The following is a 21,544-nucleotide window of genomic DNA, read 5'->3' as shown; positions in this document are numbered from 1 at the left end:
TTGGAAGAAACAGTTTGCATACATTCTTGTGGCATTGGACATAGATGAGAATCACAATGGGAGTTTTCCTTAAAATCGAGCTTTAATGAAATCCCCATGTTATAGGTGAACTGGGTTATATTTGGAAAAACTATGTATAGGCTTTAACGGTTTTAGGAGTTGATAGAAAATTTGATATTAGTTGGATATTTTACACTAGCAAAGTTATTCATACAGTGAATACTTTTTTTCAGTGCTTTACTAATTTGTGAAATACAATGACAAGATGTGGTAAAATTTGGACAAATGTGATTCAGGATGGTATTTTACTTAGACCAGGCGCTGTTTAGTTTTAGGGAATAATAATAACGTAGCAGACGTTCTGTTTCTCCAGCAAGAATGGAAGAAAAAACCCTTAGGGTACTAAGAAAATAGCCTGAAACTAATAAAATTCATTTAGGCAGTCATGAATGGTTGAAGAGGTGAAGAGGAAGAGAATAGGTACTGCCCTCTTCCCAAACTGCGTTCTAACTGACCTCAGAGTACAGGAGTCAGTAAGTATTTACTGAGTGCTTACTGTGGGTAGAGCACTGCACTAAGCACTTGGGAAAGTGCAGCATAACAGTCATATTCCCTGCCCAGAACGAGCTTACAGTCTAGAGGAGGATCTGGTCATGGCCTGGGAGCGACCTCAGTTGGGTTGCTCTGGCCAAGTCTGCTTGGGTGTGGTGGGTAAATGGTAAATTTTAGTCCTAATTTCTTCAGGATGGGCTGGGGGTCGGGGGGGGGCTCTGCAGCTAGCCCCTCTTCTACCCCCTATATCTCTCCCTCATTCTTATCTCCACTTCAACAGTACTAGGCTAAAAAATTAGTCATGGAAGTTGTGGGAGGGCATGCCCTTTCCACCCACCTTTCTCTCAGAGGCTGGTACCTGAGGGGCCCTACTTTGGGAACTCATTGAGTTTTGCAAATTAGCATACGTTCTCAGATGTGGGAACTGCCAATATATATATACTGTGTGTGTAGGGCGGGCTTATAAAAATCAGGAAGCAGGTAAACAGGAATTTTAAGAAAAATAGAAACTATACCCTTCCCCTCCCCCTCCATTGATACTAATCTTCATTGATACTACTGGTGTTAACACCAGCCAGTGGGTGTATCAGTGCTAGGCAAGTGATATGTGTGGGAAGAGAGGGTGAAAAAAAAACTGTGGGCTGGTAAAATTTTTCTGCGGCAATCCTTTTTTTAAAACCTGTTTGTAAGGCTGATTTATATGCATTCCGGATAGTCAGTTTGTAGTCAACATTTGCCATCTTGTAATACATTTGTTTTTCAGCTATTTCCTGAGCAAAGCCTTTCAGTTTCTACACAGTTATGTTTTCCAAAGAAGCTGATTTCTCTTCCTGCTTTTCTGTAACCTAGTCAACTCTTCCTCTTTTCAGAATATATATAGTTTGTCCTAGATTTTCTCCTTTCCCACTGACGACATTCACCCTGGGCCGTCGACAGGCTCACCCTGCTAATTGGTGTAAATAGATCAGGTATGGAAATCTCACTGATTTGGGTCTTGTGAAGTTGAGACCCAAACAATTTTTGGAGGAGCAGGGGGAAGCTAACACGAGAGATGGCCAGAGACGTGACATCATTCTCAAAGTAATAATCCCTTACCTCCTTACCTATGGCCTTTTCCCCTTAGATCCCAAAGTCCCCTTCACATGTATCATTTTGTTTATCATTAGAGCATTTCTATGAGTTAACGTTTTCTCCATTTTCCAGATGGAGAAACTGAGGACGAGAGGTTAAGTGGCCTTCCAGTTAGTGTTTGATGGGCAGGAAACCAAGTCTTCTGAGTCTCTTCCCAGCAATTTTTTTAGCTGATAGTGTGGCAGTTAAAATTAAGGGGTTAAAATAAGTATGCGTGTGTGTGCATGATACTAAAAGGTTCTAGCTTTGTATAAGGACATCTCTGTCTAGTTTTGACAGCATCATATTTTTTAAAAATGGGTTTAAGCATAAGGAAGCCCCTATTATGTACAGGAAACATTTGAAGAGACCAAGAGGAAAATCCCGTAAATCACTTGATACTAGATGCTTCAAAATCAGAAAGAAGCTAAGGGAAATGTTTCCTTCAATATGAATCCATTAGTTTTTACCTTATCTGAGCCACCCATTACTTTTTAAATACCTGGGACAAGTTCTCCCTGTCTGCTCCCCTTCTCTACATCCTAGTTATTGTAATTGAAATGTTTGTAATCTGGAGGTTCATTTTCCCTCAAAATGAAACTTGAAAGAACCATTTAAATAATTTCCAGTCATTTTTTTTTGCCAAATATTTTTCCTTTTTTTTCATGGCATACTTGAAGGTTAGATATAGGAGGTTGTCAGGTTCCTCTGAAGTAAATTGCAACTTTTGTCATTAATAAAATGAATGTCCCTGGAAGATGATTTATTTTCTTCTGCGTTTGCATGTTAATTGGTGAAAACATTTTATCAAATGTGATCCATCTGGAAGATAACCTTTTTCAAAGCCCAGCCAAAACCAGCAGAAGCACTCCTGAAGTTTCTTCATGTACTGTATTTTAGGAGGTCAAACCCCTTCAAAGAAAACTTTTTTGATTTTTAGTTTTCTCTGAATCAAAACGTTCTTCCTTTTAAATAGCAGCAAACTGTTTCACAAAATGGAATAGAGGGTAGCTTGTGAGGTCATTTAATCCATCCTCCTGCTTTCACGCAGGGTCATCATCACCAGCATCTCACTGTTTCAGACAGATAAAGGCTGTCCTATTTTAAAGATCTCCTCGCCGCTCAAGGTGCCTCCACCTGTGAATGTTTGCCCTGGCACTTTTTTTGAAACACTTCTCAATTTTAAGTAGTATGTCTTCTACTTTTCAGAAATGTACAGCACAATCAACATTGCAGTGAATTTTCTCCTTCGCTTAGAACAGAGGTGAAAACCCTGGTGGATTCAAGTATCTACTTGATAGGTTCAGACTCTCTTAATCAGCCTATAATGGAGCTAATGGCTGTTTGTCATCCTTGGAGATATAAATTTCCTGGTGATGTCTACTGCAGACAGTGCATGAAGTGTGCTCTGTGTGCCAGCCAGGGCTGATAATCAGGGGGAGGGCAGTGAGCTGGTTAGAGAGGAAAAGAAGAGCACCGGCTGGCTCTCTGTACAACTCTGCTTCTCGCCTATTGAGAAATGGATAATGCTGGTAAGGAAAACAAATATTCATTCTCCATCGCTACCTTTTCATTTGCCTTCTGCATCACTTGCTGCAGATTTGCAGTTTTAGCCGGTCTTGCTTCTGCACTCGAGAATGGCCTTTTAAATGCGGAAATGATAAATGTAATGTGGTGTAGCATGCTGCATAGCCAAAAAAGCAATCGGTGTTTCCTTTGAAGTTTAGGAAATGTAAATGCAAATTGGAATTCAAAAATCCATCATTTTGTCGACTTGGGCGTTATTGTAGTGAGACAGTGAGGAGCATAGACTTTGATCCTTTTATGCCGGAAGCAAAGGGGGAAAAATGTATACAGTTAATTAGAAAACTGTCAGATGGCAAAAACGTACAAGAGCAGACCAAATCAAAGTACGTCCATCTGAATGTACAATGCACCAAGATGCTTTTTAACTTTCTGGAGGATTTAGTTTAAAGAAGGAATGTAGTGAGAAAAATATTTGGAAGTCTTCCAGGTATATTTATATTTTTAATTTGAGAAGAAACGCTTTATGAAAAAGTGCAACTTTGAATTTTTCAGGATAAATTATCAAATGATTTTATTGTACAGTCAGACAGTATGTGTCATATTTTAATTGCTGAATGATTATGTTATCAGTAAGTAACAAAAAAACTCTTCATGTGATGTACGCTGTCAGTACTGCAACTTACATGCTTTTTCACCTAGGTTACATGTTTCAGTGCTAGCGGCACTAAATTGAAGATACAACCAATTTGCTATGCATTCAATGCCTCTTGAAGCTTTTTTAGTTCAGTTTCTCTGCAGGGTATCCGTTTTACAGTGATGACCTATAACGTGTAGCGGCATCCTTATTCCTTATAATAGTGTTCTGTGTAAAAAGATTATAAAAGACAGAGCCATAATTTTCAAAAGAGATGACCTTTGTTTATGAAATTGAGCTGTTTTTTATGCGACACCAGCAGTAAAGCAGATGTCATGATTTTTGCTCTTAAATCCTCTAAGAAATATATTCTTAATTTTTTTCATGTTCTGATGCAATCATGAACATTTTCTTTTTATCTTATACAGTGAATAAAATGGCAAGATATTGGAGATGACAACATTAGAAATGAAATGAGTAGTCAAAAGTGATGTGTGTGTGCACGCTCATGTGTGTCTGTGTGTAACCCATATTCATTTTGCTATCCCATTTTAGTCTTTCAAAATAATACTGTTGTGGGCATTAGTACTTAGACACTTAAGAATGGCATTTTATGATGAAGCAGAATTTCAAAGTCAAAGAAAGGCTTTCCCTCATTACAACACATAGGAGCTTTATTTCAAGGAAAAGAATACAATTGCAAATTCTGCTTCGCTTTAATTCCTGCCAACCACAGTAATTTTACTGAAGTTCTGGCATAACCATTACCTTAAACCAAGTAATTGCCACTCTTGAATGACTCATATATTTATTTAAAAGGCCATTTGAAAAGGGGAAGAGAGGTAATACATAAAACCATAGTAACAGCTTTTCCTCTATTGTTTTCTGTCTGAGGGAGGAATAATGTGAGCTGCAGTTTCTACTGTGCATTGCTACCTGCAGATTTTGGGGAATTTTATTTCAACAGTATTGTAATTGAGTTTTTTGCACAGCTTAACAATGTTAAAATACAGTGAGCAGGCTTCTTACAAGCTTAGTAATACTTGTAGGATACTGCCTTAAAGTTCTATTTCTGTGTCATTTCAAAGTTAAAAATACATAATAATCATAATAATGATGATGGTATTTGTTAAGTGCTTACTATGTGCCAAGCACTGTTCTAAGCACTGGGGTAGATACAAGATTACAAGCAAGTACACTTTTGAACTGAGCAATTTATTAAAAAATAAGGTTCATCTTTGAAACATAGCCGAATACATATATTTATTTACTCTAGGCAAATGACTCATCTTTAGGGTTTTGAAAAATCCTGCATTGTATTTGTTAAGAGGTTCTGTGTATAGGTAATTTCACGTAATGCAAAATCCCATCATAAATTAGAAAACAATACAAAGAAAAATCTCAGGAAACTATTCTCCAGAAGGCATTTTGTAATGTGCTAAGAAGATGAAGAATAAAATTTAAAACCTCTTTGACAGAAAACCTGGAGTGCTAATTAATTCGTATTATTGCAGTTTCTCCAGTTCAAACAAGATGATGCCGAATACCTGCCTAAATGTGTCTAAGTAGGAGCTGCATTTCACGTGACTGAATTAGTGCATAGCACACACAGCTGCTACAATTAACCATTGAGTGCCAGAACTAGCAACTTGGTAATGAGGATCAGTAAACCAGGCCTTCTTCCTAATACACTTTTTGAGTTAGAGCATGTATAATTGTAAGGAAGAAGACCAAGAATTGCTTCACCCATGCTAAGATTCATCTCTGTAAATTATTCAAGCTGGCTTTAAGCAAATTCCAATGTCATTTTCTGGGCAAAAGTGAGTTTCATATGGTATTCTTTGGCAGTTAAGTAAGGTAAAATTAGCAGTGTGTGGCTTTTGCTGTTTGAACACTTATGGGTACATTTAAATGATCATACTGTTGTGAATGTGTCCAACTTCCAGTTAGATTAGAAAGAGCTGACATTCCTACCATCTCTAAGCGTGAGACAGGTCTTCACAGTAATTGCAGGCTTATGTATGCCTTTAAAAGCTTTTCCTGGAATAACAATAAAATATTCATCAAATAATATGTGGTGAGTGTCAAGGTAGATGTAGAAATGTTCAAATCTTTTTTTTTTTTGGTTATTTGACTATTTCTGTGTAGTAGGTTTCAACAGTTTAGTCCTTTCATAAAGTAAAGCTACAGGTATGGTTTTATAAAGCAGTGTGGCTCAGTGGAAAGAGCACAGGCTTGGGAGTCGGCGGTCATGGGTTCTAATTCTGGCTCCGCCGCTTGTCAGCTGTATGGCTTTGAGCAAGTCACTTAACTTCTCTGTGCCTCAATTACCTCACCTGTAAAATGGGGATGAAGACTGCGAGCCCCAAGTGGGAAAACCTGATCACCTTGTATCCCCCCCAGCGCTTAGAACAGTGCTTTGCACGTAGTAAGTGCTTAACAAATGCCATCATTATCATTATTATTATTATTTTAGCCCCAAACCCACCTAAAGACTTAGAACAGCAATTACATTTCAAGTCAGCTCACTGTTTGACCGTCGTGTGGTTACTAAACCAAATTGAAAGTTTTTTTTCAATTCTAGTAATATCTATGAGAAACAATATCTATGAGAAACAAGAATTGCCATTCTGTGTTACATATTCCTGGGACTGATAATTCTGTGGAGTTTTTGAACACTTACTGGGATAATGCCTGTTTTGTTGGCAAAGGGATCATTTATCTACAGCATGTCTGTACATATCTGTAATTCATTTATATCAATGTCTGTCTCCTCCCTCTAGACCGTAAGCTTGTTGTGGGCAGGGAATATGTCTGTTATATTACTCTCCCAAATGCTTAGTACAGTGCTCTGCACCCAGTAAGTACTCAATAAATATGATTGACTACTATGAGAAAGTTTCCCATTTGTCTAGGCATGGTTATATCATGTTAATTATCAAATTCACTAACACCTGGACAAATAATTTCCTCTTCCAATAGTAAGGTTCCAGAATTTTTAAATTTGGATTTACTGTGTATGGAATCTCTGGTTTTGAAATAGCATTTCAGTATAACTTTACCCAAAATACTGAAACCTTGGAAAAACAGAGTTTTTCCCAAAATTGAAAAATGCTTCTATTTCCATCTCCTTAAGTGTCTTACGTCATCAATATCATCATCATCCATAGAGTTGTTGAATATCTACTGTGGACATAGCACTAGCTGTTAGAGGAGCATCCAAAAATGTAGTAAAGTCCATGATCCCAACTTGAAGCATCAGTCAGCCCATAGTTCTTCTCTCCTTATAACTCTCCTGACTTCCTGGGCCCCTCTGCATCAAATAAAAACTCCTCCCAGTTGATTCATCGACTAAGGCTCATCGACTTACCTCACCTTCACTTTTCTCTCCCTTCTGCCGCTCTTCTCCAGCCCACTTTCTCCATTCCGCCCAAGCTGATCTTGTAACTTTTCCTTGTTTCCCACCACCGTGTTCCAGACCCTTCACCCCATTCCCCCATCTTGGGGCCCTGTCTCTCCCCAAATCCAACAGAGCACAGGACTCCCAACATTCAATGCCGTCGTAAAGTCCCATTTCTTCCAGCAAGCCTTCCCTTACTTATTTCCAGTTCTCCATGCCATAAACACCCATCAGCCATCTCTACCACTTATGAACTATTCCCATTCTCAGCACTTTTTCAAAATGTTTACTCAAGCATATGTTCAAGTAGGTATCTTTACCAATTTATTTGTAAATATTTTTTTACGTCTGTCTCAATATTTATTGAGCTCTTACTATGTGCAGAGCACTGTACTAAATGCTTAGGAGAGTACAGTACAACAGAATTAGCAGAATTCCTGTCCTTAACAAGCTTACAATGCCCTGTGGATGAGAAAAGTATCACTTTGTTTTCTTACTACCAAGTGCTTAGTGTCTTTATAATGATATTTGTTAAGCGCTTACTATGATCCAGGCACTGTTCTAAGCACTGGGGTAGATACAAGCTAATTGGGCTGGACACAGTCGATGTCCCACATGGGGCTCCCAGTCTTAATCACCATTTTATAGATGAGGTAACCGAGCCACAGAGAAGTTAAGTGACTTGTTCAAGGTCACATAGCAGACAAGTGAGAGAGCCGGGATTAGAATGCAGGTCCTTCTGATGCCCAGGCTCATGCTATACGTATCATGCTTCTCAGAACAGTGGCATCGTATTAATACAGTGCATTCCCCAAGTATGCACTCAATAAATACCACTGCTGTTACATAGGGACAGTCTTTCAGTGGTGACTTATGGACAAATGTTGTGAAAGTATGGATCCTTCTTCCCTCTCCCCCTACACCTGCACCTGCCCAGTGAGATTCCGTTAAGGAAGATCCCTCAGGTCAGACACAGCTCCTATCCTACACAAGTCTTGCTTGTCAAAGAGGGAAGGGAAACAAGTATCTTATCCCAATTTTACATATTAGAAAAAAGGCCCAGAGATGAGAAGTGACTTTCCCAAAGTTACACAGCAATCAGGGGGCATTTCTGGGAATAGGCTTTGGTTCTCCAGCCTAAGAAGCACTGTGGCTTAGTGGAAAGAGCCCGGGCTTTGGAGTCAGAGGTCATGGGTTCTAATCCTAGCTTCACCACTTGTCTGCTGTGTGACCTTGGGCAAGTCACTTAACTTCTCTGTGCCTCAGTTACCTCATCTGTAAAATGGGGATGAAGACTATGAGCTCCACATGGGGCAACCTGATTACCTTCTATCTACCCCAGTGCTTAGAACAGTGCTTGGTACATAGTAAGCGCTTAACAAATACCGACATTATTATTGTTCTCCAGACTCCCAGTTTCATGTTCTTTCCACTAGGCCATGCAGCTTTCTCATACCATCACATTAAGTTCTGTGTTCAGCTGTGATTTTCAGTCATGTCGATTGCAACCATGAGGAGATCTTTGTGCAGGCATGAGCAGTCCTTTCCCTAGGGCGGCTTTATTGGGAAGTCCAAACACTTTTTGAATGTTTATGTGATTTGAATAATTGAAAGTTGGAGAAAAAAAATCAGGTATGGAAACTAGTGGACTTCAATTCAGGAACACTCACAACTGTGCCTGGGAACCGTCTTTCGTCTCCTCCTCCTCTGCCTCTTTCCTTCTTGTAGCCTGCACCTCTGGATAACCAAAGCTCATCACTGGTATGGCAGCTATGGATTTCAGTAAGGTGGGAAGGGCAGAACAAGTGTGAGTCTTAAATAGTTTGGGCAGGCAGACATCTCAGCTCATGAACTACGTGCTTGTTCTTGCACTCTGTTCTTTGGCATACTGCAAAGACAGACCAAGTGGAGTGAATGAAAAGATGTTTGGGCCCAAATAGTACAGTGTGTTTGGGGTACGCTTGCCTTATATAGATGTGGATCTTTGTATCATACCTCAGATACATGCCTAGCAGCTAGTAAAGTGATATACGTGCTTTAATGTGTCTTATCTTCAAAATCCTCTGAAGCACTCAATGCATATGTGGATGAACCGAAAGAAGGAATTCATCTGGAAATGCAGTGTGCTGCAGGGGATATCCTAAAAGCCCATTCTAGATTAGGTTATGTATAGAAGGATGTCCTCTTTGACCCTTCCATGAGCCTGTTGAGTAGGGACTGTCTCTATATGTTGCCAAATTATACTTTCCAAGCGCTTAGTACAGTGCTCTGCACACAGTAAGCGCTCAATAAATACGATTGATGATGATGATTGAATGAATGAATCTCTAAATGATAGGAATGGAAATAATATGAACATGCTCCAGCAGGGGAGAGAGAATGTGAGTGATGTCCTACAGAACACTATTATAATAATTTCCCTTGCACGCGTTTGCAGCCCTGAAGTCCCAGGATTAAAGCTCATCTGTCCTTCAAATGTGCCATTTTTTGTTTTGCGATCGAGGACATAAGGAAGGCAGTGATTTTAGCAAGGCTGAGGATTGGGATGGAACAGGTTAAAAAAGCTAATAGGTCACAAGGCCATCATGTGGGATCTTTTCAGTCCAGTCAGCCGATCAATCACTACTATTTATTGAGCACTGTCCCAACCTTTAGAGTCATCCCAAAATCACGCCCCCTTCAAGAGGCTTTTCCCAATTAATCCCTCATTTCCCCTATTCTTTCTCCTTTCTATGTCATCTGTGCACTTGGATCTGTACCCTTATGCACTTGAGAAGCAGTGTGGCTCAGTGGAAAGAGCCTGGGCTTGGGAGTCAGAGGCATGAGTTCTAATCCCGGCTCCACCACTTCTCAGCTGTGTGACTTTGGGCAAGTCACTTAACTTGTCACTCTAAGCCTCAGTTCCCTCATCTGTAAAATGAGGATGAAGACTGTGTGCCCCACGTGGGACAACCTGATCACCTTGTATCCCCCCAGGGCTTAGAACAGTGCTTTGCACATAGTAAGCGCTTAACAAATGCCATCTTTTTTTTTTTTTTTTGATGTTCACTAGGCACTCAGTCCTACAGCACTTAAGGACATATCCTGACATTTCTCATATTTGTAATTCATTTCAATGCCTGTCTCCCCCTCTGGATTATGAACTCTTAATGGACAGGAATGTGTCTACCAATTCTTTAGTATCATACTCTTCCAATTACTGAGTGCAGTACTCTGTACTCATTAAGTGGTCAATGAATACTATTGATTGATCTATTGACTGTGCCAGAACATTATACTAAGCTTTTGGGAGAATACCAAAGTGTTTTGTAAACACGATCCCTGTAGCTAAAAATCTTATAGTTAAGCTGGGGAGATCGACAGTAAAATACATTACAGCTAGGGGAAGTGACCTAGAATAAGTTTTTACTGTGCAGAAGAAGGCAATGGTAAACCACTTCTGCATTTTTTACCATGTAAACTCTATGGAAAAAGACCATAGAGTCTCTATGGATTGGAAATGACTCAACGGCATCTAAGAGGAGAAGAACTCAAGATCATTCATTAGAGGAGGAGCTCACCTCCTCCAGGAGGCCTTCCCAGACTGAGCCCCCTCCTTCCTCCCCCCCTCCTCCCCTTCTCCATCCCCCCGCCTTACCTCCTTCCCTTCCCCACAGCACCTGTATATATGTATGTATGTTTGTACATATTTATTACTCTATTTATTTTACTTGTACATATTTATTCTATTTATTTTATTCTGTTAATATGTTTTGTTTTGTTCTCTGTCTCCCCCTTCTAGACTGTGAGCCCACTGTTGGGTAGGGACCGTCTCTATATGTTGCCAACTTGTACCTCCCAAGCGCTCAGTACAGTGCTCTGCACACAGTAAGCGCTCAATAAATATGATTGAATGAATGAATGAATCTGTAAACTCCCAAACCACTTCAGCATTATTCCTAAAGGAGTGGCCTCCTTTCGTAAGGACTCCCCCGAAACTTCATTTCCCATCAGACTGTCACAAGCCTCTGACATAAGATATCTGTCAGCATAAACAATGTATGGTGCAGTAGATTGGATTGGGTTTTATCCCCATCCAGTGTTTGCTCTCTGTGCAGCAAGTTGAGGACGAGCAGACAGTATCCATTGCCTTCTCTCACTTGCACATGCATCCAGTTCTCCTGTAACAGGAGCGTTGTGGTCTAGTGAACTTTGTAATAAGGAAATCTCTCCCTGTAGTACTCAGCTGTTCTGGTGTTGTAAACATGTGGATGTGCACATATTGCACATTGTTTCTTCAGCACTGTAGCATTCTGAGCACAAACAGATGCATGTTGTAGGAAGACCATGCTTCTATTCCCTAATCAAGTTCTATCCAGAGTGCAAATTGAAAACATGGGTCATGGCAGAACTAAGCAGCGTGGCCCAGTGGATAGAGCACAAACCAGTGATCCAGAAGGCCCTGAGTTCTAATCCCAGCTCAGCCACTTGTCTGCTGTGTGACCCTGAGAAAGTCACTTCACTTCTCTGTGCAACAGTTGTCTCATCTGTAAAATGGGGATTAAGACTGTGAGCCCAACGTGGAACCTGGACTGTGTCCAACCTGATTAACTTGTATCTACCCTAGCACTTACTACAGTGCCTAGGACAAAGTAAGCAAGTAACAAATACCATTAAAAACAAAAACAGAAAACAACTATGTATGTGTTGGTCTTCTAATGGTCTTGGCCTTTTTTCATCAGCTCCCCTACTCTCTAGCTTCCCGTGATGTCTCCCTCTTGCCCAGAAGTTAAGTGCACGTGAATATGGGTGTAAACATGTTATTACACAGAGTATTTGTGGGATGGGAGAGGCTGGAGACAGAAGAAACATTTGGGTTAGGCCGGGCTGGGAAGGACAAGAGCAGAAAGGTGTTGGCAGGGAGGGGATTAAGCGTGCATCTCAGCCACTTCTCCCTTCTTATGCTCTGTCACTCTAGTCTCTGCACCCACCTGACATCTTTCTCTCAGTCTTTTGGGATTCTACTCCATTTCTCATTTCCCATCCTTTTTCCCTCCTCTGTGAAGCCATTTGTAAAAGCATTCAAGTCAAACACTCCTAGTACTTCAGAATGCCCAGTTAACTTTCAATTCAGGGGCCGATTAGTTGTGTGTGAACTGCCCATTCTCTTTTTTTCCTTCCAGCTCCAACCTTTTTAGTCATTTCACATCATCATTAAATACAGGAATGATTGATATGCAGATCAATCCATTTTAAAGTTGAACAACTCACAGGGGAGCAAGTTAAGGTGAGGTATAACTAGTGGCTAAAATGAGGTTTGGGGATTACTTTCCTCCCCCACGGATAATTAACTTTATATTCATTCACAATTCAGGCTGTTTATTTGCTCAGCTAATAATTGTAAAATCTATAAAGCAAGTACTGTCAATGTATTTACTAAATTTTAAATAAATATTTTGGTATATGATTCAATTACTTTCAGTTTTAAAAATAAGAAAGTTAAGGAAGAAATTATCAGTCAGCTACAGTACTGTCATAAACCCCTTTTAAAATGGGCATGGATAGCTGAGAAAAAAATAAAGGGAAAAGGCGAGGGCAAAATTTTGTGAGAAAATAAATTCTCCAGTAAATTTGTGGGATTTATTGGCATGATAGGTCCCAGCAACAAATCATTCAGATGAGATAAAAATTGATTCAGCTAGTTTTAGGTTAATGAATATAAAGTTTGAAGTGTATGACCCGAGCAAGTAGCATGGCTCAGTGGGTTTGGGAGTCAAAGGTCATGAGTTCTAATCCCTGCTTTGCCACTTGTCAGCTGTACGACTTTGGGCAAGTCACTTAACTTCTCTGGGCCTCTGCTCATCTGTCAAATGGGGATTAAGACTGAGAGCCCCACATGGGACAACCTGATCACCTTGTATCCCCCCCAGCACTTAGAACAGTGCCTCACACATAGTAAGCGCTTAACAAATACCATCAAAAAAAAGTAGTTATGCAAGGACAATTCATACTGATGCAGATCACCTTTAGGGGACAGGAAGGAATCTTTCTCAGGCTCTACCTTTCTGCATTGCACAGATGTGTGACATGGATTCTAAGGTGCTTGTCTTCCTCTCCAGTGACGGTATTAGAAACTGCCAGAGGGAAGATCCCACACTAGCCAGGTATTATGACTGTTCCTATGCCTCTTTTGATCACACCTACCTACCCAAGGGGGAATTTTTCATCCTGTGGAGGGAAACTGCATTCCACTAGTCTTTATTATCTGAGTGTTTTATTAACTCTTGCAAGCTCCTTGGAAAATTATGCTGTAGAACAGGTATGTTGTTTGTTTAACTGTTAACGAGCAGGCTAGGAAAATTCACATTCATTCATTCATTCAATTGTATTTATTGAGCGCTTACTGTGTGCAGAGCACTGTATTAAGTGTTTGGGACGTACAAGTTGGCAACATATAGAGACGGTCCCTACCCAACAATGGGCTCACAGTCTAGAAGGGGGAGACAGACAACAAAACAAAACATGTAAACAGGTGTCAAAACCATCAGAATAAATAGAATTATAGCTATATAATAATGATGGCATTTATTAAGCACTTACTATATGCAAAGCACTGTTCTAAGCACTGGGGAGGTTACAAGGTTATCAGGTTGTCCCACAGGGTGCTCATAGTCTTAGTCCCCATTTTACAGATGAGGTAACAGAGGCACAGAGAAGTTAAGTGACTTGCCCAAAGTTACATAGCTGACAATTGGCAGAGCCGGGATTTGAACCCATGACCTCTGACTCCAAGTCCCAGGCTCTTTCCACTGAGCCATGCTGCTTCTCTATGCACATCATCAACAAAATAAAGTAGTGAATATGTACAAGTAAAATAGAGTAAAAAATCTGTACAAATATATACAAGTGCTGTGGGGAGGGGAAGGAGGTAGGGCAGAGTTGGGGTTGGGGAGGAGGAGAGGAAAAGGGGGGCTCAGTCTGGGAAGGCCTTAGTCTGGGAAGACATTTGCAAAGAGAGCTGAGTGGATTTTCCTACTATTTGGAATATTGAAATTATCTTTGCAGAACCGTCCCAATTCACACACAGAGCTTTTTGCTATATTTAGGACAGAAAGTTTTCACTCTCTTTCTTCACCTTAATTCCCTTAGGTTTGAATTTTTTCCCCCAACATGTGCCTGAAGCTTTTGGCAAAAGTGTTTTTGGTAGAAGTTAAATTTAACTCCTGAGGAGTCAGTTTTCTGAGCTCCCTTTTTGTACCTCTCCTGCAGAGTTGACCACAGCATAAAATATTTTCTGAAGTCTTGGGGAGCTTCAAGCTATAGAACATTGAAAGAAAAATACTTGGGGAGAAGCACACAATTAGAAAATGGAGCCAATAGGGAGATTGCTGCCCAGATGTAGATTAATCAAAACCTGAAGTCCTTTTTGTGCTTGGAACGCCTTCGGTGATGAGCTCCTTGACAGCAATCAATCAATCAATCAACCATATTTATTGAGCACTTACTGTGTGCAGAGCACTGTACTAAGCGCTTGGGAAGTACAACAGAGCAGGGACTAGATCTCCTAATTCATTAATGTAGAGCACTCAATAGGACATTGGTGATGAAGAAATCTTAAGGATGGGTCATGGGTTATTAATTTTTTATGCATATAGTAGTAGTAAGTGGTGAGTTGGTTAACTTTTTGAACCCTAATATTATTACTGCAATCAGATTATTGTAGTATGGCTGCCTACCATGACTGATTAAAGGGGTTACATTGTTGTGGGAAGGAGATAAGGACAGCCCCAACTTGCCCTGAAAGTTCTGGGCTCAAAGACCCAGAGATATGGCAGCTTTGTAACTCAGCAGCTCTCGAGCAGGCACAAAATGGACTGGTTTGCCCAAGGCCAGCACTGCTGCAGTCCTTACAGAAGCAGATCACCTGACCCAGGTGAACTGGTCTATTCTGGGCTGTGCCTCTACCACCAAAAGTGGTAGAGGAAGCAGTGATGGAGGAAGCAGGAGAGTGCCTCTCCTATCCCCATTGTTCCTTGCCCCCAACTGCTGCCCCTTACCTCTCACACTCCCCTTTGCCCTATCTTTTCCTCCTCTCTTCTTCATTACTTTTCTCCATCCCTGCTCCCAGTTTTGTAGTCTCCTTAAGCTTTGAATTGCATCCCTGTAGAATGAAAGGCATCTTAAACATGTAATCTTGCTGTAGGGGCACTGAGGTAGTGGTTTGACAAAGGATTATCATGTTTTTGAACTACAATTTGTTCATCTGGTGAAGTCCTCCCAGGTGAATGGATGAGCAGCTGTCATATCTCACGGCATCATTCATTGCCTGAGTGGTTGCATAATCACTGGCCTAGCGATTGGGGGCACTGGGGCAGAGCCGGGAAAGAGGGAGGTGGGACATTTGGTGAGCCCTGCTTCTACCCCTCCTGGAGCGTCCCTCTGCCTCCTCTCTGTCATCCTCCACAGCATCCCCAAGGAGCCGAGGTGGCTGTAGGCATGGCAATGGCAGCCCCAGTTCCTACCCCTCCCGTAGAGGGGGTGATGGGGCTGCAGATGAGGAAGATCTTGATTTTTCAGAAACATTCCATCTCTTGACCTCTGTGTCCCACTGTGATCAATCTCACTATTACTATTACAGCTTCAGCACCCCCCAGCTCTATCTACATCAGATTGCGTCATATGATTGGCATATGTTCCAAATGAATCAGATCCCTTCTGCAGGAACCAGTTGGAGGACATGGCTCATAGCGGTGTCATAAATTACCCCTTCAACCAGATGGAGGGTAATCAGATCCAGGCACCTGGGGACGACCGTAATCCAGTCAAACATAATTTAGGCAATTTGCATCCATATCATGTACCTGGACAGCATTTAGCAAAGAGACAACTGATTGTTGCTAATGTGAGAACATAATGAAGTAGTCAGAAAGACCCAAATAAGCCAATGTTTTAGATCACAGGGAGGAAAACATAGGTATCATTATAGAAGACTGTTCCCTACTAGCTATTTTTTTCATTATTTTATTATGACAGAACTATTTGGCTCCAAAAAATTAGAGGACATCATTTCTTTGAATTAGCTGTAATGGAATTCCATCTGTATTATTGTGTCATTTATTGTCCTTTTAATTTGCAGGAGCCAATTGCTTACCATTTCTGTGTTGTTTGGTAAAGACTTCTGTTTGCAGTCGGTGGGCAGTGAGGCCTCAGTTTCATTTCATGAGGAGATGTTGGCAAGCACCAATTTTGTAGCTGGCAGTTTAATTGCTTTTTGCCAGAGAGAAACACAGAACAGGAAATGGGTGATACTAATTTCAGGTAAATACTGACATGGTGTAGATAATTGTGTTGCATGGATCCATTGTGAAATTTTAGTATCCATAGTACCCATCTTGAATACCTACAGACTTTATACAGTAAATCAGAGTGGAGGGATCCATTCCATCTTATCAAGCAAATATGCATTCCCTTACGTTCTGCGAAAGTGAGGGCTTCATTTTAAATTAAAGTAAAAAGAAAAGGTGTTTAAATAACGCAGTAGGGTTGTGATAACAACTGAAAAAAGCCAGGCAGTTGAAAATTAAAGCAGACATTGTCCTTAAATCCAGACTTTGTGGAATACCAGGAGCCATAAAGTCTTACATTAAAGACTAAGTGCCAACTTTTTCTTTTGGATTTCCTGGTTTATGTCAGTTTGAGTCCCAACTACAATGTTTTATTAACAAAGGCATATTTTGGGAGATGAAGAATATGTATTTTGTCTTGAGCAATGTCAAGACTTTTCACAGGGAGCCTCTGGTAATATAAAAACAACCAATTAATTTCTGGGTGTCTTGGTGACTAGAAAATGAAACAAAGATGCACAAAAGTATTTTTCATTCATTCACTCAATCATTTATTGAGTGCTGTGTGCAGAGCACTATATTAAGTACTTGGAAAGTACAATTCAACAATTAGAGAGACAATCCCTATCCACAACAGGCTTACAGTCTAGAAAGGGGGAGACAGACATTAAAACAAGTAAACAGGCATCAATAGCATCAATGTTAATAAATAGAATTATGGATATATACACATAAAAATAAATAAACAGACATTAATATAAATAAAGAGAATTATAGATATGTAGATATATACACAAGTACTGTGGGGAGGGGGGGCGGGTATAGCAAAGGGAGTAAGTCGGGGCAATGGGGAGGGGAGGGGAAGCTGAGAAAATGGGGGCTTAGTCTGGGAAGGCCTCTTGGAGGTGGTGAGCCTTCAGTAGAGCTTTGAAGGGGGGATTTGAGCAGGGAGGGCATTCCAGGCCAGAGATAGGATGTGGGCCAGGGGTCGATGGCGGGACAGGCAAGAATGAGGCACAGTGAGAAGGTTAGCACCAGAGAAGTGGAGTGTGCAGACTGGGCTGTAGAAGAAAAGAAGGGAGGTGAGGTAGGAGGGAGCAAAGTGATGGAAAGTTTTGAAGCCAATAGTGAGGAGTTTTTGCTTGATACGGAGGTTGATAGGCATCACTGGAGACTTTTGAGGAGGGGGTAACATGCCCAGAACGTTTCTGTAGAAAGATAATCTGGGAAGCTTTTTGAATGGAATCTATAGAAGCAAATTCTCTGTTTTTCATTTCAGTACACTGGACACACCCTGACAAAGTAAAATTGAGGCATGAAAGTCAGGTGCCTTTTTTTAATAGAAGGGCTGCCACAAGTTTTCTGCAGGCAACATAGTTGCCCTTAGAGACTATTTCATGCATATTTGAAAGGCAGTTGTGTTGATTTGACGATTGGCTACTTGGTCAGCATTCAGGAGGTGGACGTACCAAATCTGAACACAACTCGGTTTTGCTCAAATGAAAGCCAAGCACAATTTCAGTAGAGTTAAATGTGTCACTTTTGAGGGCACCCTAGTTGCACTTAACTTTCTTCTGAGCACAAGTATAAAAACTTCTTTATCTTGCTATCCACAGCTCTTTCTCTGAAAATATTTTTTTTTTCCATGAGACCAGCAGCAGGACGAAGGAGCTTTAACCACTCATCGCTGGGACTCAGTGCTAGAAGTCAACAGGTCTAGCACTGGAGATTGGCCCCAGAAGACGAGGAGTTGTGTATTTAGGGCAGTGTCAAGCCCATTTAAGATTCCTGGTGACTATGAGCACCACAACTGGAGCCGTCATTGCTAAACAGGAGTTATCCTTAGATCTTCCAGGCTCTAAATCCTCAACTAGTGCCTTGAAACCCAACGTGGGGTACACCCGGGGGAGAGAGCAGAGGGGCCACTAACGAGGGGACATTAAGGATCTGATTTTGTGGGAATAAAGAAACTGCAGTAACAATGGTATTAGATGTGATAGTTCCTGAAGTATAACAATTTCCTCATTTACAGACAAAGAATCTCTAAGGACTTGATTTATGTCAAAGTAATGTAGCAAGTGAAAATGGAGAGTGGGAAGGTTCAACTCATGAATTCTGAAAAGAGAAATTCAGAATCCGGGTTTAGCTCTATAGGGCTGTTACCCATTTTTCTTGAGCATTCTGAATTACTTTTTATAAACCTTGGTATCTCAACTTTAAAAACTCCTGGAGTTCATCTGGAAGCCGAGCTTTTCTCTTACCCTACTGGTGGGGAAAGATCTGAATGGTATTACACTAGTGGGAGGTAACCATTTGGGCAACACAAATGGCAAAATTCTATACAGTGTTCTGTACCCAAAGCACTCTAGCTGCTCCCCACGCACCCCTGCCCTTATCAGCATTAGAGGTACAAGTAGGAAAAGCCCAGCCAATTCCACTGCCTGCTGATGCCTTGGGAGGGGGCCACTGCTTATGTGTGCGGGAGGTGTGGGGACAACCTCGTTCTGTCCTGCCAGCTTTAATGACAGTGTGTGATTCACTGTGAGGGTCTGTTACCGCTCGTGACTGAGAATAGGCCCTGCATTTGTATGCCATTTATATGCAGTGTTACCTCAATGTGCCCGTTTAAAAAAGATACACTTCTTTTCCCAAGATACATGGAAGAGCTCAGGAGGGATGGGAAAGATGGTCAAACATGAATAAGGTAACCAATTGTAAATGCAGCTTCCCTCCTTCCTAATGTGGCAAAAAGGAAACCCCGTCTGTATGCAGTAGGCATTTGCTAAAGTCTATTGGTGGTGATGATGATGGTGGAATCCCTGCCAAGGAAATTGGGTGTTTTGTCCCTCTAAAGGATGAAACATTGATTTGAGGTGTTCTGGTGTGTGCCTGCCCAGTGATAGCCACCCAGAGAAGGATGCGGGCATTATCGGCAATTATTATCTGAGGCAGGACCAAGCAGGCCGTGGGTGCTGAGTGGGAATCAGGTACCTAGCCCTTGGCTGTATGACATAGTGAATCAATCAGTACTATGCATTCATTCAATCGTATTTATTGAGCACTTACTGTGTGCAGAGCACTGTACTAAGAGTTTGAGAGTGTACACTATAACAATAAACAGACACATTCCCTGCCCATAGCGAATATGTATTGGGAAGCAGTGTGGTCTAGTGGACAGAACACAGGCCTGGGAATCAGGACCTGAGTTCTAATCCCAGCTGCACCACTTGCCTGCTGTGTGATCTTGGGCAAGTCACAACTCCCTGGAGTCTCAGTTTCCTCCACTGCAAAATGGGGATTCAGTACCTGTTCTCCCTCCTTCTTAGACTGCGAGCCCCATGTTGGGACTGTGTCCAACCTGGTTAACTTGTATCTGCCCAAGCACTTAAAACAATGCTTGACATAGTAAGTGCTTAATAAATACCATTTTAAAAAAGTGCCTACTGAATGCAGAGCACTGGACTGTTTACCCAGGAAGGTAGAATAAAGTAAGAGACATTGTCTCTGCCCTCATGGATCTTATGATCTAAGATACAAAGTGGGTGGAGGCTGACAGTTACGCATAGAATGAGAGAAAGAAACATCACTACAACCCTGATAGCAGGAGTATGGTAGGATAACAGAAAAGTAAATGCCAATCAATGTAACTATGGAGAGATTTGGTCCTAATAACTTGAGAGAGATTTATTGCTCAAGTGAGATTAGCATCTCCATGCCCTGGTGGGCTTCAAGAAAATATGAATCGACACCAATCAGGCATGCAGGCAGAAGATTACCAATCCCTGCTCTAGAGAGGTGCTTCCCCCACATTGTGCTCTGACACCCACTGGGTGATTTGGAAGACATGTTATGTACTACTTTGTGTGCACAGATCTGAGCAGAACAAGCCCAGTTCCTTATTTTGTTCATATACGCACTGGAGGCGGAAGCACTCTGTGAACACTCCCCTTTTAGGGTTGTCACTGACGTCCCTGGGGAATACTATTCATTCACTCATTCATTCAGTCGTATTTATTGAGTGCTTACACTGTGCAGAGCACACTAAGCGCTTGGAAAGTACAATTTGGCAACAGATAAGTCGCTACCCAACAACAGGCTCACAGTCTAGAAGGGGGAGACAGACAACAAAACAAAACAAAGCAAGTAGACAGGTGTCAATACCATCAAAATACACAAATAGAATTATAGATGTATATACACATCATTAATAAAATAGAGTAATAAATATGTATAAATATACACAGTGCTGTGGGGAGGGAAAAGGGTAGGACAGGGAGGGAGTGGAGGCAAGGGGTTGGAGAAGAGGAGCAGAGGATAAGGGGGAAGCTCAGTTTGTGAAGGCCTCCTGGAGAAGGTGGGCTCTCAGAAAAGGAGACATATGTAACATCACAAGTTATGCTGGACATTTAAACGTGGTGATGCCATAGACACCACTTTGTGAAAGGACACAGATTTCATGCCTTCAATCAATCAGTTGAGTGCTTATTGTGTGCAGAGCACTTTACTGAGCACTTAGGAGAGCATTATATAACAAAGATGGTAGATGTGTTCCTCTCCAACAACGATCTTACAGTCCTAGAAAATCTCTTAGGGAGATATTTTTGAACACCCCATTTGCTCCCGGTGTGTATGAACTGTTGCTTCACTTCCAAGTCACAGAATTTGGTAGCAGGAGCCTCAATGGAGGGAGGCCCAGCACTGAAAATTTTAGAACGACAATAAAACCACCATGTTCTGTATTGGTTCTGGATGGGGATAGACCAGCTAAAGCCTGGACAGATGGCTGCTCTGTACCCACTCCCATGGCATTATGAGTAGTCACTGCAGGGGAATAGTGTTCTCTTATTTAATTGCCTTGTGACTCTCATCAACTAGGTTGGGAATCATGTTTTGGGGCAGGGATGGCAGTCCAGTAACTGCATCCCACCTAAAAGTGATTCTCTCTTGCCCACAGTGTGTCTAGCAAATAAATATATATACACACATATATGTACATAC

General features: G+C 41.3%; 1 protein-coding gene across 1 annotated transcript in view; it reads left to right on the top strand.

Annotated features, from left to right (window-relative positions):
* Nucleotides 1-3,087: 3,087 nt before the first annotated feature.
* The window catches only part of PHACTR2 (phosphatase and actin regulator 2), a 235,623-nt gene continuing 217,166 nt past the window's right edge, over nt 3,088-21,544 (top strand). The window contains exon 1 of the mRNA XM_038771215.1: nt 3,088-3,194. Coding sequence (XP_038627143.1) covers nt 3,182-3,194 — 13 coding nt within the window. The 5' untranslated portion in view covers nt 3,088-3,181. The remainder of the gene's footprint in view (nt 3,195-21,544) is intronic.

This window comes from Tachyglossus aculeatus, chromosome 2, assembly GCF_015852505.1.
Source record: "Tachyglossus aculeatus isolate mTacAcu1 chromosome 2, mTacAcu1.pri, whole genome shotgun sequence".
In the NCBI taxonomy this organism is placed as follows: Eukaryota; Metazoa; Chordata; class Mammalia; order Monotremata; family Tachyglossidae; genus Tachyglossus; species Tachyglossus aculeatus.
This window is presented reverse-complemented; position numbering and strand designations above follow the sequence as displayed.